General features: G+C 38.2%; 1 protein-coding gene across 5 annotated transcripts in view; it reads left to right on the top strand.

Annotated features, from left to right (window-relative positions):
• The window catches only part of ZBTB44 (zinc finger and BTB domain containing 44), a 67,434-nt gene that overhangs the window by 44,751 nt on the left and 9,341 nt on the right, over window positions 1-13,342 (top strand). For 3 of the 5 annotated variants that reach the window (XM_047691212.1, XM_047691213.1, XM_047691215.1), the window contains 3 exons: window positions 9,588-9,672; window positions 10,795-10,958; window positions 12,899-13,199. In XM_047691212.1, coding sequence (XP_047547168.1) covers window positions 9,588-9,672; window positions 10,795-10,958; window positions 12,899-13,199 — 550 coding nt within the window. The remainder of the gene's footprint in view (window positions 1-9,587; window positions 9,673-10,794; window positions 10,959-12,898; window positions 13,200-13,342) is intronic. The other 2 variants (XM_047691217.1, XM_047691216.1) reach the window with 1 other exon arrangement.

The following is a 13,342-nucleotide window of genomic DNA, read 5'->3' as shown; positions in this document are numbered from 1 at the left end:
GGCAAGATTTCTTTTTTCTTTTCTTTTTTTAATGGCTACGTAATTTATTCCCTTTATTTTTCTTGATGTTTGTGGATGATAAGGACAGTCAAAAGTCTCAGTAAACTAGAACATTTATGGTTCTTGGCAATAATGTCAGCGAATGTGTGGTCCTATTACTGGAGAAATAAGTTGGGATTTCCCAAGTCAGGAATACAAAATCTAGTAATTTCCCCCATCATTATAGCATAGGTCTTAGCATGAAAAGCCACCCTAGAAATAACCAATAACCGGAACAAACTGATTGCTCACTGGAGAGGTTTTTTTTTTTAAGATTTTATTTATTTATTTGACAGAGAGAGATCACAAGCAGGCAGAGAGGCAGACAGAGAGAGAGGGAAGCAGGGAAGCAGGGAAGCAGGCTCCCTGTGGAGCAGAGAGCACCATGCGGGGCTCGATCCCAGGACCCTGGGACCATAACCTGAGCCAAAGGCAGAGGCTTTAACGCACTGAGCCACCCAGGCACCCCTCATTGGAGATATTTAAGTATACTTCAGTGTTTGGTCCATATCCATGTCTTACCAAGGCTGTGTCAGTGACAGCAAGGCCACACATCGGAAATACCCATGGCAGTGCCTCTTAAAATCCCCACTCTAGTTTTGCACAGTGTTGATGCATCTCAAGAGAACAATCTTGTTTATGTCAGAAGCTCCCCCCTAAATGGTCATTTGCAGTTCCAAACTTTCATTGGTGAAATCAGTTTAGAGATAAGTGTATTAGCTAGTGTTACAGAGAGGAAACATGAAGGAAGCAGATGTTTGGCCTGGAAGAGGCGGCAGTTTTAGATTGAGACAACTCGTGAGAACTGCAGTGGTCCAAAAGAACGTTTGTGTAACTTTTTATTTCAGGGCTCGGCTAAAGGCCAGTTGTCACTGATCAGGGACCAGACAATACCTGATTCTGAGCATGTGAAAGTAAGCAAAGCAGTTCTTAGGGATGCAGACAAAATTGAGAAAGTCCTTAAACCAATTTTTTTTTTAAGATTTTTTTTATTTATTTATTTGACAGAGAGAGAGAGAGAGAGAGAGAGAGATCATAAGTAGGCAGAGAGGTAGGCAGAGAGAGAGGGAAGCAGGCTCCCTGCCAAGCAGAGAGCCTGATATGGGGCTTGATCCCAGGACCCTGAGTCTATGACCTGAGCCGAAGGCAGAAGCTTAACCCACTGAACCACCCAGGCGCCCCACCTTTTTCTTTTTTTTAAACATCCTCATTGAAAATAAAAATCTTCATTGAAATATAACTCACTTATATTGCGGTGCCTGGATGGCTCAGTGGGTTAAAGCCTCTGCCTTTGGCTCAGGTCATGGTCCCAGAGTCCTGGGATCAAGCCCCGCATCAGGCTCTCTGCTTAGCAGGGAGCCTGCTTCCTCCTCTCTCTCTGCCTGCCTCTCTGCCTACTTGTGATCTTTGTGTGTCAAATAAATAAATAAAATCTTAAAAAAAAAAAAAAGAAATATAATTCACATATAAAATTCACCATTTAAAGTGTATACTTTAGTGGTTGTTAGTATATTCACAAAGTTGTGCAACCATCCCCACAAAAGTTTATAACATTTTCATCACCCTAAAAAGAAACCCTGTACCTTTAGCTGTGAATCCCTCCTAGTCCCACCCAAACCCTAAGCAAACACAAATATGCTCTCTATAGATTTGCCTGTTCTAAATATTTCAGGTAAGTAGGATCATGCAATATGTGGTCTTTCCTGACTGGCTGCTGTCACTTTCTGTAGTATCTTCAAGGTTCATCTACAAGGTGGCATACCTTGTAGAGTTTTGAAAACTTTTTGCCAATCAGAGATCTTCTGAACTCAGCCTCCAGGCACAGTTCAGATGGATTAATTGGGCCTATCTCCATCTTCCTTGTAATCTATTCCTCTTTAGACAGGAGTCAACACCCTAGACATACCTATCATAGGAGCAGGTCTTAGAAGGCTAGAAAACAGTCTGACCAAGAAACAGTGACAAATCTGAGTAGATAACCAAAATATTCCCAGAAGATTTTCTAGGAAAACAAAAGCAAACCCACCACTGAAGGACTTTACTATGAAATATTTTAGCTCAGTTTGTAATGAACTTAACCTTCCACCAAGGGCAGGTTGCACCTCAAATGGGATTTTAGATGTACACTCTGTTAACAAGGTGCCCAGTGCAAGAGAACAAGAATTGAGATTGAATCTCCATGGATCCTTCATTCTTGCCAGTGTCTGGTTGCCAGAGACTACGAGGAGCACAAATATAATTGAGCAAGTTGGGTTTAATTGCTCGTTTGCAGTATAGAAAAACACACACCCTGGGGTCTTTAGGACTTCTCAGTAAGAGGGTGTTAGAATGAAATTAGAGGATTTGGTTTATGTTAAGTGATTTTAGGGAAGATTCACGGAAGTGATGGGGTCTGCTCAGTAAGCAGGGAAAACTATGGTTATGTATCCTTTTTTTTTTTTTTTTTTTTTTTAGTAATCTCTTCACCCAGTGTGAGGCTCAGACTCAGGGCCCCCAAGATAAGAATCACATGCTCTTCCATCTGAGCCGACCAGCCACCCCTGTGATTGTGTATCTAGGAAATATATCTACAAATATCTAGGATTGCAGACTAATATGAGCCTAAAGCAGCAGTAACTTTTATTAGCTAGAGAGGGGGATGTTTGGTATTCTTGTAATTGCACAATGACCTTGTGTTTGGCTGTGCTTAAACAAAATTATGTGTTTTGTCTCAGACCATTGTGACCTGGTCTGATGTTGTTAATCTGTGAGATTGTCTGTGTCCAACATAAAGCACCAGGGTCTAGCTGTGAACACCAGGCCCACTCCTTAGTGTCTGTGTTCAGGCCGGTTCCTGGATGTTAGGGGCTGCTTTTCTTTCTCAAGTATGAAATGAGATAATGTTTTAAAAACACATGGAAGAGTGGCTGGCACATGGTAAATATTCAGTAGTGGATGGCACTGGAGTTATTTTTCACCACCCAGAAGAGTTTTTATGTCTTGGGTACTTAAATAATGGTCAGCGGCAGAAAACAGGAATCCCTTTGATGCTACAGAAGCTATTATATACTACTAATTGATGGAAGAGAGTAGACTCTATCTTGATAAGATAACCCTTACCATATGAAGCTGATTGTCTCTATAAATCTGTTTCCTGTTTCATAAGGTGAGAAGATTCTGTTCAGAATTCTTAGCTTTCATTACCACTGCAAGCAGAATCCCTATAGTGTAGAAAAGAAATTCCATTTTCATAATTTAAGAACCATCACTGTAACTCAAAGAAAGTAATGTTGTTTGTGTATCCTGCTCTTAAACTGTTTTAAATAAATTCCAGTTCATATGATTATTTGTGTTATCGTTGCCAAAACCATCACCTCGGGAAAAAGTTTAAAAGATTTTCATCAATAGTTGCATCAGTGATATAACACTATTTGTGTGTTATAATGTCCACAGTACAGATAGAATTCTTAAAGTGTGCTTTTTAACTCTTAATTTAACTTGGGGTAGTTTTTATATTTAGCTTTTGGTGCATTAATAACCACGGGCAAGAGGAGAATGTTCTTTAAGGGGGGCCATCTGCTAGATGTATCTTAGACTCCATTTTAGTTCTTTTTTTTTTGACCAGCTTTTTAAGCAAACTCTTGACAATGCTAGAATCCGTCCAAAGCAGAGTGGTTTTTACTTCCACCTCTCCAAGACTCCACCCCTACCCCACCTAGAAGAAGTGTAGTCTGATTGTGAGAAGCAAATGTCAGATCAGTCTTCTGATTTGCTCTAGTCACACCTCTAGTCCTTTTTTGCAAGTCTTTGCCTGTAAGCTTTAATATTGTCTGCACTCTGAATAGCTGCAGAGTACTGCTATAAAGAAGATTTCTGTGTGTCCTTGGTGACCAGGTCCAAATACTGGGATTTTTCCAGTTTTTATCCTAGGACAGATTGAAATGTTAGTGTTTAGTTCCCTTTTCTTTAAGGAAAAAATGAGAATGGGGAAGGAAATGTTGACAAGTGACCAGTTCTTTCTTAAATTAGCAGTATCTGGTCCCCCAGTCTGTATTAAAAACAAATCAAAAGGATTGGGAATAAGTTAGGCAAGTAGATATGAGGAAAAGCATACACAGATTTTGACAGTAAGGGAAAGAGAAAATGAAAAGGCATACAGAAATGCTAAACACACACCAGTGAGAGTGAGGTTGGGTGTGGGAGAGAGGTGTGCAGGAAGAATATAGATGCAGTTGGGGATGAATGTAAATGCACATAGTCCTGTGTCCTTTCAAAAATCTCTATCACTGTATTAGAATAGTAATATAGTAATTGGTGTCCTTGTGATGTTTGCCATGAGTCATCAAGAAACAATTATATTTAGTGTTCTTAAGAAGTCAAGGCAGAATGTCACAAATTTTCTAGCACAAATGACTTAATAAAGTAAGTTTGGATGCCTTTACTGCAATTAGGTTTTTTTTTTTTTTTTTTTTTTTTTTTTTTTTTTTTTGGAAAATTTTACTTAAGTGGAAAATGTATTCATTTCTTAATAATGTCAGCTAATTCAAGTGTTCCAAAGGGGAAAACTGAAGTACTGGATTCTAAGTTTTCATCAGAAGGAAATTTCACACTAACTCTCCAATAACAGATGATATTTATTAAATATCCACATGTATATGGTATTGTTCAAACTGTTACAGTTAGTTCATTTTAGCTTTCATTAAAATATTGCAACCAAAAGCATGCTTGCTGTTACAGTAGACTACACAACTTGAGTTCAGATTTGTTCATTTGGTAAAGCACAGCTTATTTGCATACGATAAATACATTGGCAAAGTTCAGTCTTTGATGAGAACAGGATAGGTTGTGCGGATCTTCCTCCCACTAAAAACAACATGGGGCTTTTTTAGTATTTGAAAAATAGTCGGGGAACTGCCAAGTTAAACTTGGGGTAAGGGGAGCCCAACCCAGAGAGGTAAATGGATTTCAGAGCACTAAAACCAGTTGTTTCCTAAGACATTTGCCAGAACACAAAGGGGATTTGGTTCATTAACTCAAAGAGCAAGGCAAACAGAAGTTAAGGCTCAGAGCATGTGAAAGTTATGAAATCTTAGAGACCTTGCTCTACACTGAGTAGGGACCCCAGAGGACTTCCCCACTACAACCAAATTGGCTTCTCTTCCTCCAGACTCCAGAGGACTGTAGAAATAGCTACCTTGGCAGTGGGCAGAGTAGAAAGTGGGAAGGAAAAGGGGTAAAAAAACACATCTCTGAGAAGTTGTGGCCACTGACCAGCCCTCTTGCAGATTTAGATCCTGATATATTATTTGCACAAGTGAGCCAGGGAATTTCAGTGAATTTGGTGTAGGTAGTGGCCTCCAGGAACCTAGCAGAAGCAAACGTAAAGCTTCTCTGGAAGAGGGCATATCCATCCTAAGCTAAGCAAATCATGTCTCTACAAACCATTTTTAAGGGCAGTAACCACTGTGAAAAACAACTGAGGCCCACAAGGAAACAGCAGAGAGAGAACCAACAGGAAAACAAAAACAGGTAGCAGAAATAAATTGGTGCATAGTTTTCACACACAGATACAAAATGCATATGCTTACCAAGTTTAATGAAATAAACCTGAACAAGAATTACAGACAATAGTATACTGTGAAAAGTTGTAGCAGATTTGGCAGGGGGGTCAGGGGGACAGGTAGGTCTTCTAGAAAAGAAAAAAGTAACCAAAAATAAAGAACTGTTAGCATTTTGACAGCAGATTGGATTTTGCAGGAGAGAGAATGGGTGAATCAGAAGATAAAAGAAGTCACCTGTGGGATGCCTGGGTGACTCAGTTGGTTAAGTGTCTCGCTTCAGCTCAGGTAATGATCCCCGTGATCAAGTCCTACATCAGGCTCCTTGCTCAATAGAGAGCCTCCCTCTCCCTCTGCCTGCTGCTCCCCCTGCTTGTGCGTGCGCATGTTCTTTCTCTCTCTCTCTCTCTGACAAATAAATAAATCTTTAAAAGAAAGGAAGAAATCACCTGAATGCTGCCTAGAAAGAGACTGTATTGTATTAGGGTATCTCCAGAACATGGGACATATATATAGGTATGTATATGAGATTTCTTAGGATGGATTCACTCACGTGATTATGGAGGATAAGTCCCACAGTCTACCATCTACCAGCTGGAGGCCCTGGAAAGCCCATGATGTCATTCCAGTACAAATCCAAAGGTCTGAGAACTGGAGGGCTGATGGTATAAGTCTCAAGTCCAGAGGCCCAAGAACTGGTAGTTCTGGTGTCCAAGAACAGAAGATGGATATCCCAGCTCAAACAAAGACAGAGCAAATTTGCCCTTCTACCTTTTCTATTCTGGCCTCAACAGATTGGATGAAACACCCACACACACTCGCCATCAACCCCATTGGTGAGGACAGTTTCCTTTACTCAGTCTGCTGATTCAAATGCTCATATTTTCCAGAAATGTTCTTACAGACACACCCAGCAATAATGTTTTACCAGGTGTCCTAGCATCCTTAGCCCAGTCAAGTTGATGCACAAAATTAACCGTCACATGGACAATGGCAGAAACTACTACGGAGAAGAGAATAAAGGTTATGGACAATACAAATGTAGGTTTGATGAAGCCCTAAGAAGAGAAGAGAAAATGGCTGAGAATTTTCTAGAATTGATGAAAAACACCAATCCATAGATTAGAGGCCAGCAAATCCCATATAGAAATAATAAAAATACAAACCTAGGCACATTATAGAGAAAATTCAGAAAATAAGACAAAATAAGACATTACCTTCAGAAGAATGACTTCTGAAACCAGTGGAATAATATCCTCAATGTGCTAAAAGAAAATTATAACTGTCAATTTTCATACACAGTGAAAATACCTCTCAAGAATGAAGGTGAAATAAAGATATTTTCAAAGAAACAAAAAATAAGTTTATCATCACAAATCCTCACTAAAGAAAATTTTTAACAATGGACTTCAGGCAAAAGCAAAGTGAGCACTGATGGAAAGTCTAATATACAAGAAGGAATGAAGAGCAAAGGAAAGGTAAAATAGATGGACAAATATTGGTAAACATTGCTTGCATAAAAGTAATATTTTGTGGGACTTTGTCAAAACGAAGTAAAATATCACAATAATTCATAAGTTGCAGAATGAAAGTGTGTAGAAAAATGGAGTTAAACTGTTCTAAGATCCTTAATGTTCAAAAGTTTTAATTTCAGAATTTGGTAATTATGTGTCTGATTTCCAAAGTAACCAGTAAAAATAGGGAAAGATTATATAATTTCCAAACTAAAAGAAGAGAGGAAATAGAATGATAATTATCATTTATGTTTAACACACTCATTTTAAAATGTATAAAGAAATTCAAAGGGCCAAGAATAGCCAAGTAATTCAGGAAGCAAATGAACAAGGTGAGAAGACTTACTGCCCTATCTGATCAAAAAGCCCTGGGAACTGAAGATTGGCATTGATGTAAGTTTAGACAAGCAGATGGGACTAATGGAACTTGGAAACAGACCCATACACTTAGAGGCCTGCAGAACAGAGAAGAAAAGACAGACATTTCAGGAAATGTGTTTGATTATGAAATCAGCTCCAGGTGGATTAAAGACCTAAATGTCAAGGGCAAATGTTTCATAAGATTACCTGACATGGGGAAGGATTTTTATTTTTTTAAGATTTTTTTTATTTTATTTTTAAGATTTATTTATTTGAGAAAGAGAGAGAGAGAGATCACAAGTAGCCAGAGAGGCAGTCAGAGAGAGAGGGGGAAGCAGGCTCCCTGCTGAGCAGAGAGCCTGATTCGGGGCTTGATCCCAAGACCCTGAGATCATGACCTGAGCCGAAGGCAGAAGCTTAACCCACTGAGCCACCCAGGCGCCCCAAGATTTTATTTTTAAGTAATCTCAACACTCAACATGGGGCTTGAGTTCACAACCCTGAAATCAAGAGTCATATGCTCCACCGAATGAGCCAGCCAGGCACCCAAGGATTTTTAAAAACAAGACCGAAAAGACACAGCCATGAAGGAAAATACTTATAAATTCAGTTAAATTAAAATTTAAATTTTTGGTCATCCAAAGATAAGCCATAGAAGTGAGAAAAATATTTGTAACATGTATCACTGAAATATGAAAAAACTCATAATAAAAAGCAGACGACTCAATAACAAGCCTCGAACAGGCATTTCACAAAACGGGGGGTTCAGTAAATAAATGTGCTCAGCCTCACTGGCAATAGGAAAATAAAATCAAGCCACAGTGAAATATTGCTACATACCCACCAGATTGGCAGAATTTTCAAAATTTGACAATACCAAGTTTTCCTAAGGAACTCTTTTACATTGCAAGTAGTGATATAAATTTAGTATGATCACTTTGGAAGAGTTTAGCATTTTCTAATAAAGATAAACATATCCAATGACCCAGCAATTTTTTTTTTTAAGATTTTTAAATTTATTTATTTGAGAGAAACAGCACAAGTGGGAGGAGAGGGAGAAGCAGGCTGCCTGCTGAGCAGGGAGCCCAATATGAGGCTTGATCCCAGGACCCTGAGATCATGACCTGAGCTAAAGGCAGAGGCTTTAACCCACTGAGCCACCCAGTGCCCCAAACCAGCGATTTCATTCCTAAGTATAGGTACCCGATAAAAAATGCACATGTTACACGTATAAGAATATTTACAGCAGCATTGTTCATGGTAGCCTGAAACTGTACATTAATAGTGAAATGGCTAGATTATGACTATTACAGTGTAAACTTTCACCTGTAATAGCATGGATCGGTCCACAGTATCGAAGGAAAGAAGACTTAAGAGTGCATTCAGTGTAATTCAATTTATATAAAGTTTGTAAGCAGTAATACTAAACTATACTGTTGTTGGTGAGGGCAGCCGATTTTCTGTAAAGGGCATGATAGTATTTTAGACTTAGCTGCCATGTGGTCTCTGTCGCAACTGCAATGACTCCGCTGTGCCACTGGCGTAAAGGCAGCCCTAGATGGTTCATGGCTGTGTCCCAGCAAGAGCCAACCCGTAGTTTATAAGTACACATGTTGGAAATAAAATTACTTTTAAGAGGAAGAGGGGCAAGGAAAAAGGGAAGGAAATGATGACCATGAAAGATAGAAAAGTGGTTACTACTTGGAAGGAGGGGTTGGTGATCCAGGCAGGGTAAATGGGGACTTACAGAATGCTGGCAGGATTTCAGTGAGACTCATATGAAGGTTGCACAGATACATACTCACTTTATAGCTGTCTCTTGAATTCTATGTAGAAGTTCTATGTGTATATCACAATAAAGTCTTCAAAAGTAAAAATAGTGCTTCCTTACATGATATAATTTTATGCGAATTTTTGTTTAGTTTATATTTGAATTTGCTTATTTCTGAAATTTATTATTTGTTCCTAAAAGAATTTAAGTTAGTAGTATAAGGCTGTTGTCTTACATACAATTTCTATTAAAGATTTCTTTATTTTGTGTGTTTTAGGGGCTTGGTGATATGGATTGCAGTTAATATCTTGGCTCATTTATACCACAGTATTGACAGCTGTCGTCTTTTTGTCCTTCTGTTCACAGGCTCAGTAGATGAAGGTGTCACTGAAGGGTTGCCTACACTTCAAAGCACTTCTAGCACTAATGCTCATGCAGATGATGATGATCGGTTAGTACTGACATAGTATGTTGTTTTCTTATAAAGGGGTGTGTTTGCAACTGTAAATCCAAACATTTTAACTATATAATTTTAATTATATAAGAAGTTTATTGGTACCTCATTTTATTTTTCAGAGTAAAGAGGTCATTACATCATGAATTAGACCACCTATACAGAGTTTTTTGGCATTTAAAACAGCCCAGGCCCATTACTTTTAAATAGTATCTGTATCAGGGATTGGTGAACTGTGAACCACAGGCCAATTCCAGTTCACCACCTTAATTTGTAAATCAAGTGTTCCAATAAAGCCACGCTCATTTGTTTATGTATTGTCTGTGAATGCTCAGAGTGGTTGAAACAGAGATCAAAGCCAAAAATATTTATTGTTTAACTTACTACAGAGAACGATTGCCAAATGCTCCTCCACATACCCATAATTCACAAGTCATTATCTTCAAACTGTCCCTCCCTTCTTCATATTTTCACATAGATGTATAAGGGGCTTTCTGACTTAACATGGCCAAGACCCCTAACTCCCCACCTAAATCCCGGTCATCCAGTCTTCCCTATCTCCAAACAGCATTGTCATTAGTTAAATGTAGAAAAGCACAGCATTGAGAAATATTAGGAACTATTTGGTATATGGTGTATTGGGGGAATATGAGAAAAAACGAGGCTGGAAGAGTACACAGAACCCAGATCATAGGGAGTCTCCTATGCCTCGCAAAGGGTTTAGACTTTGAAGGTAACAGTGAGCCATTGCAGGATTTTAAAGAGGGGCTGATTTAATCAGATCACTGTGAAGCAAGCAGAAGGATAGATGGGGTTGGGGGGGTGGGGGCATAAAGAGAGGGAGTGTATTGATGAAGACCTAAATTAAAGCAATATTAGGAAGGAAAGAATTAAGAGAGATTAACGGTACCTGAGGTAAAATCATTTATATGTTACTTAAGATGCCGGACATTCTGGACAATAACATTGTTTTTCATATTGTTATAAATGAAACTTTTAATGTAACAGTTAAACTCTCAAAAAGTCATTTTTTTTTTCTGTTCATTTTTAAGTTGTACAGAAATGTTTATTCAACTTAAAAATCAGAATCTGGTTGCCTTCTTTGGTCTGTTTTTTTAGATTGGAAAATGTTCAGTATCCCTACCAACTCTACATTGCTCCTTCTACCAGCAGTACAGAACGACCAAGTCCAAATGGTCCAGATAGACCATTTCAGTGTCCAACTTGTGGGGTACGATTCACCCGTATTCAGAACTTAAAACAGCACATGCTCATCCACTCAGGTAATGTCACCTTCCCTATTGTTGCATAAATGAGTACTTGAAACATATTTAGAAATCCCAGTTAAAAATAGAAAACAGGTGTTTTTGAGTTTAAAAAATATGTCTCTAAGACATTGGGGAGGTATGTGCCATGGTGAGTGCTTTGAATTATGTAAGACTGATGAATCATAGACCTGTATCCCTGAAACAAATACTACATTCTATGTTTTGTTTTGTTTTGTTTTGTTTTTTAAAGATTTTTATTTATTTATTTGATAGAGATCACAAGTAGGCAGAGAGGCAGGTAGCGAGAGAGGAGGAAGCAGGCTCCCCGCTGAGCAGAGAGCCCAATGTGGGGCTCGATCCCAGGACCCTGAGATCATGACCTGAGCCGAAGGCAGAGGCTTTAACCGACTGAGCCACCCAGGTGCCCCTACATTCTATGTTAATAAAATATATATGTGTCTCTGAGAAGTCAGATAAGCCTTACTTATTCTGTTGCTTAAATGGTACAGTATCAGAAAGCTATTTGCTTAGCACATTTGCCATAGGCATAAGTATTTAGATTAAAACTTGAAGGGCTATGTGTGTATAATACATAAATAAAAGGGATATATTAGTTGTGTGTATATGTACAATAGAGAAGCACAAATACAGATGGTAGAGCAAATGAAATTAAAAGGGTATTTATTGGGGCACCTGGGTGGCTCAGTGGTAACGTTAAGCCTCTGCCTTTGGCTCAGGTCATAATCTCAGTCTTGCGATCGAGCCCCGGAACGGGCTCTCTGCTCAGCAGGGAGCCTGCTTCCTCTCTCTGCCTCTGTCTCTGGTTACTTGTGATCTCTTTCTCTGTGTCAAATAAATAAATAAAATCTTTTTTTTTTTTAAAGGTATTTATTGATGTTCTTTGTACTATTCTTGTAACTTCTCTTTAAGGGTTGGAATTATTTCCAAATAAGTATTTTTTTTTTAATCTAATAACAATAATTTAATTTCAGTTCTGCAGTCCTAAATTTCTCTGTACCCTGATTAATCAGCTTTGTATTATTTATTAGTATAAAAGATTTTTAATAAATGATGCATAAAACAGATTTGAAATTTAGTTCAGTGATCACATAAAGGCAACAAAATTCTCGTGGGTAAAACACTGACCCCTGATAGAGTAAGAAATCTTTGCTACTGTGTTTTCATCTGTGTTTTTATCTTACTTTCCTGTTCCCTGGCTAGGTCTAATAGTCCTTGAGCTAACATCAATTCCCTATGACTTAATTAAATCAACAGATTGTATTTTGAAGGTTTTTAAAATTTTTGCCAAAACTGTGATAGTTAATCAGAAGAGACAATTAATATACTTTATAATTCACATATTAGTTTCTATATCTTTTTCTGTCACTTTACATTAAAGGCCCAGAATCCCAATTTGCCAAGTGATAATTCTACCATCATTATTAATTATGTTCAGAGATGTTAGAATTTTCCTTTTTTCTTCTCATTTCTCTCCCAGGTAGGGAATGAAAAGTAGGTCCTTCTTCCGTCTTTTCAGTATAAACTATACTACTTTAATGAAATTGAAATAACAATGTTTTATGGAGATTTTAATTCTGTTTAAATACTGTGATTAAATCATCTATAAAATAGATGATTTAGAAGAATATTCAAAAATCAAGTTCAGTATAAACAAGTTTACCTCTCCCTCTAATGCATTTCTTTCTTTCTTTCTTTCTTTCTTTCTTTCTTTCTTTCTTTCTTTCCTTCCTTCCTTCCTCCCTTCCTTCCAAGCACTATGACTTTTCAGATGTTCTTTACCTTTTCTGAGATGTTGAAATGGAATCCATTTTTGCTGATTTTTGTCTTTTTAAATTACCTATTGCTACAAAATTATAATTCAGAAATTTGTGAGGTTTGTGACCTTTCATTTTATTTTGTTTTTAGATAATATTTTGTTTTGCTTGATTTTGTAGGAATTAAACCATTTCAGTGTGACCGCTGTGGGAAAAAGTTCACCAGGGCTTACTCGCTAAAGATGCATCGCCTAAAGCATGAAGGTAAACGCTGTTTCCGGTGCCAGATATGTAGTGCCACTTTCACTTCCTTCGGGGAATATAAACACCACATGAGGGTTTCCCGGCACATTATCCGCAAGCCTCGGATTTACGAGTGCAAAACATGTGGCGCCATGTTCACCAACTCTGGAAATTTAATCGTGCACCTGAGGAGTCTGAACCATGAAGCGTCAGAGCTAGCAAACTACTTCCAGAGCAGGTGAGGTGCACAACAAAAACGAACCAGGAAAACTGCTGACTAAACTCTCTTTTCCTGCTTTTAGGGCAGCCTGCTGTGTTTTTTATCAGGTTGCCAGCTAATCAGTCACATTCCTTTAAATTCCCACTGTCCATCCATACTCT

The sequence above is a fragment of the Lutra lutra genome, chromosome 10 (assembly GCF_902655055.1).
Source record: "Lutra lutra chromosome 10, mLutLut1.2, whole genome shotgun sequence".
NCBI classification, from domain to species: Eukaryota; Metazoa; Chordata; class Mammalia; order Carnivora; family Mustelidae; genus Lutra; species Lutra lutra.
This window is presented reverse-complemented; position numbering and strand designations above follow the sequence as displayed.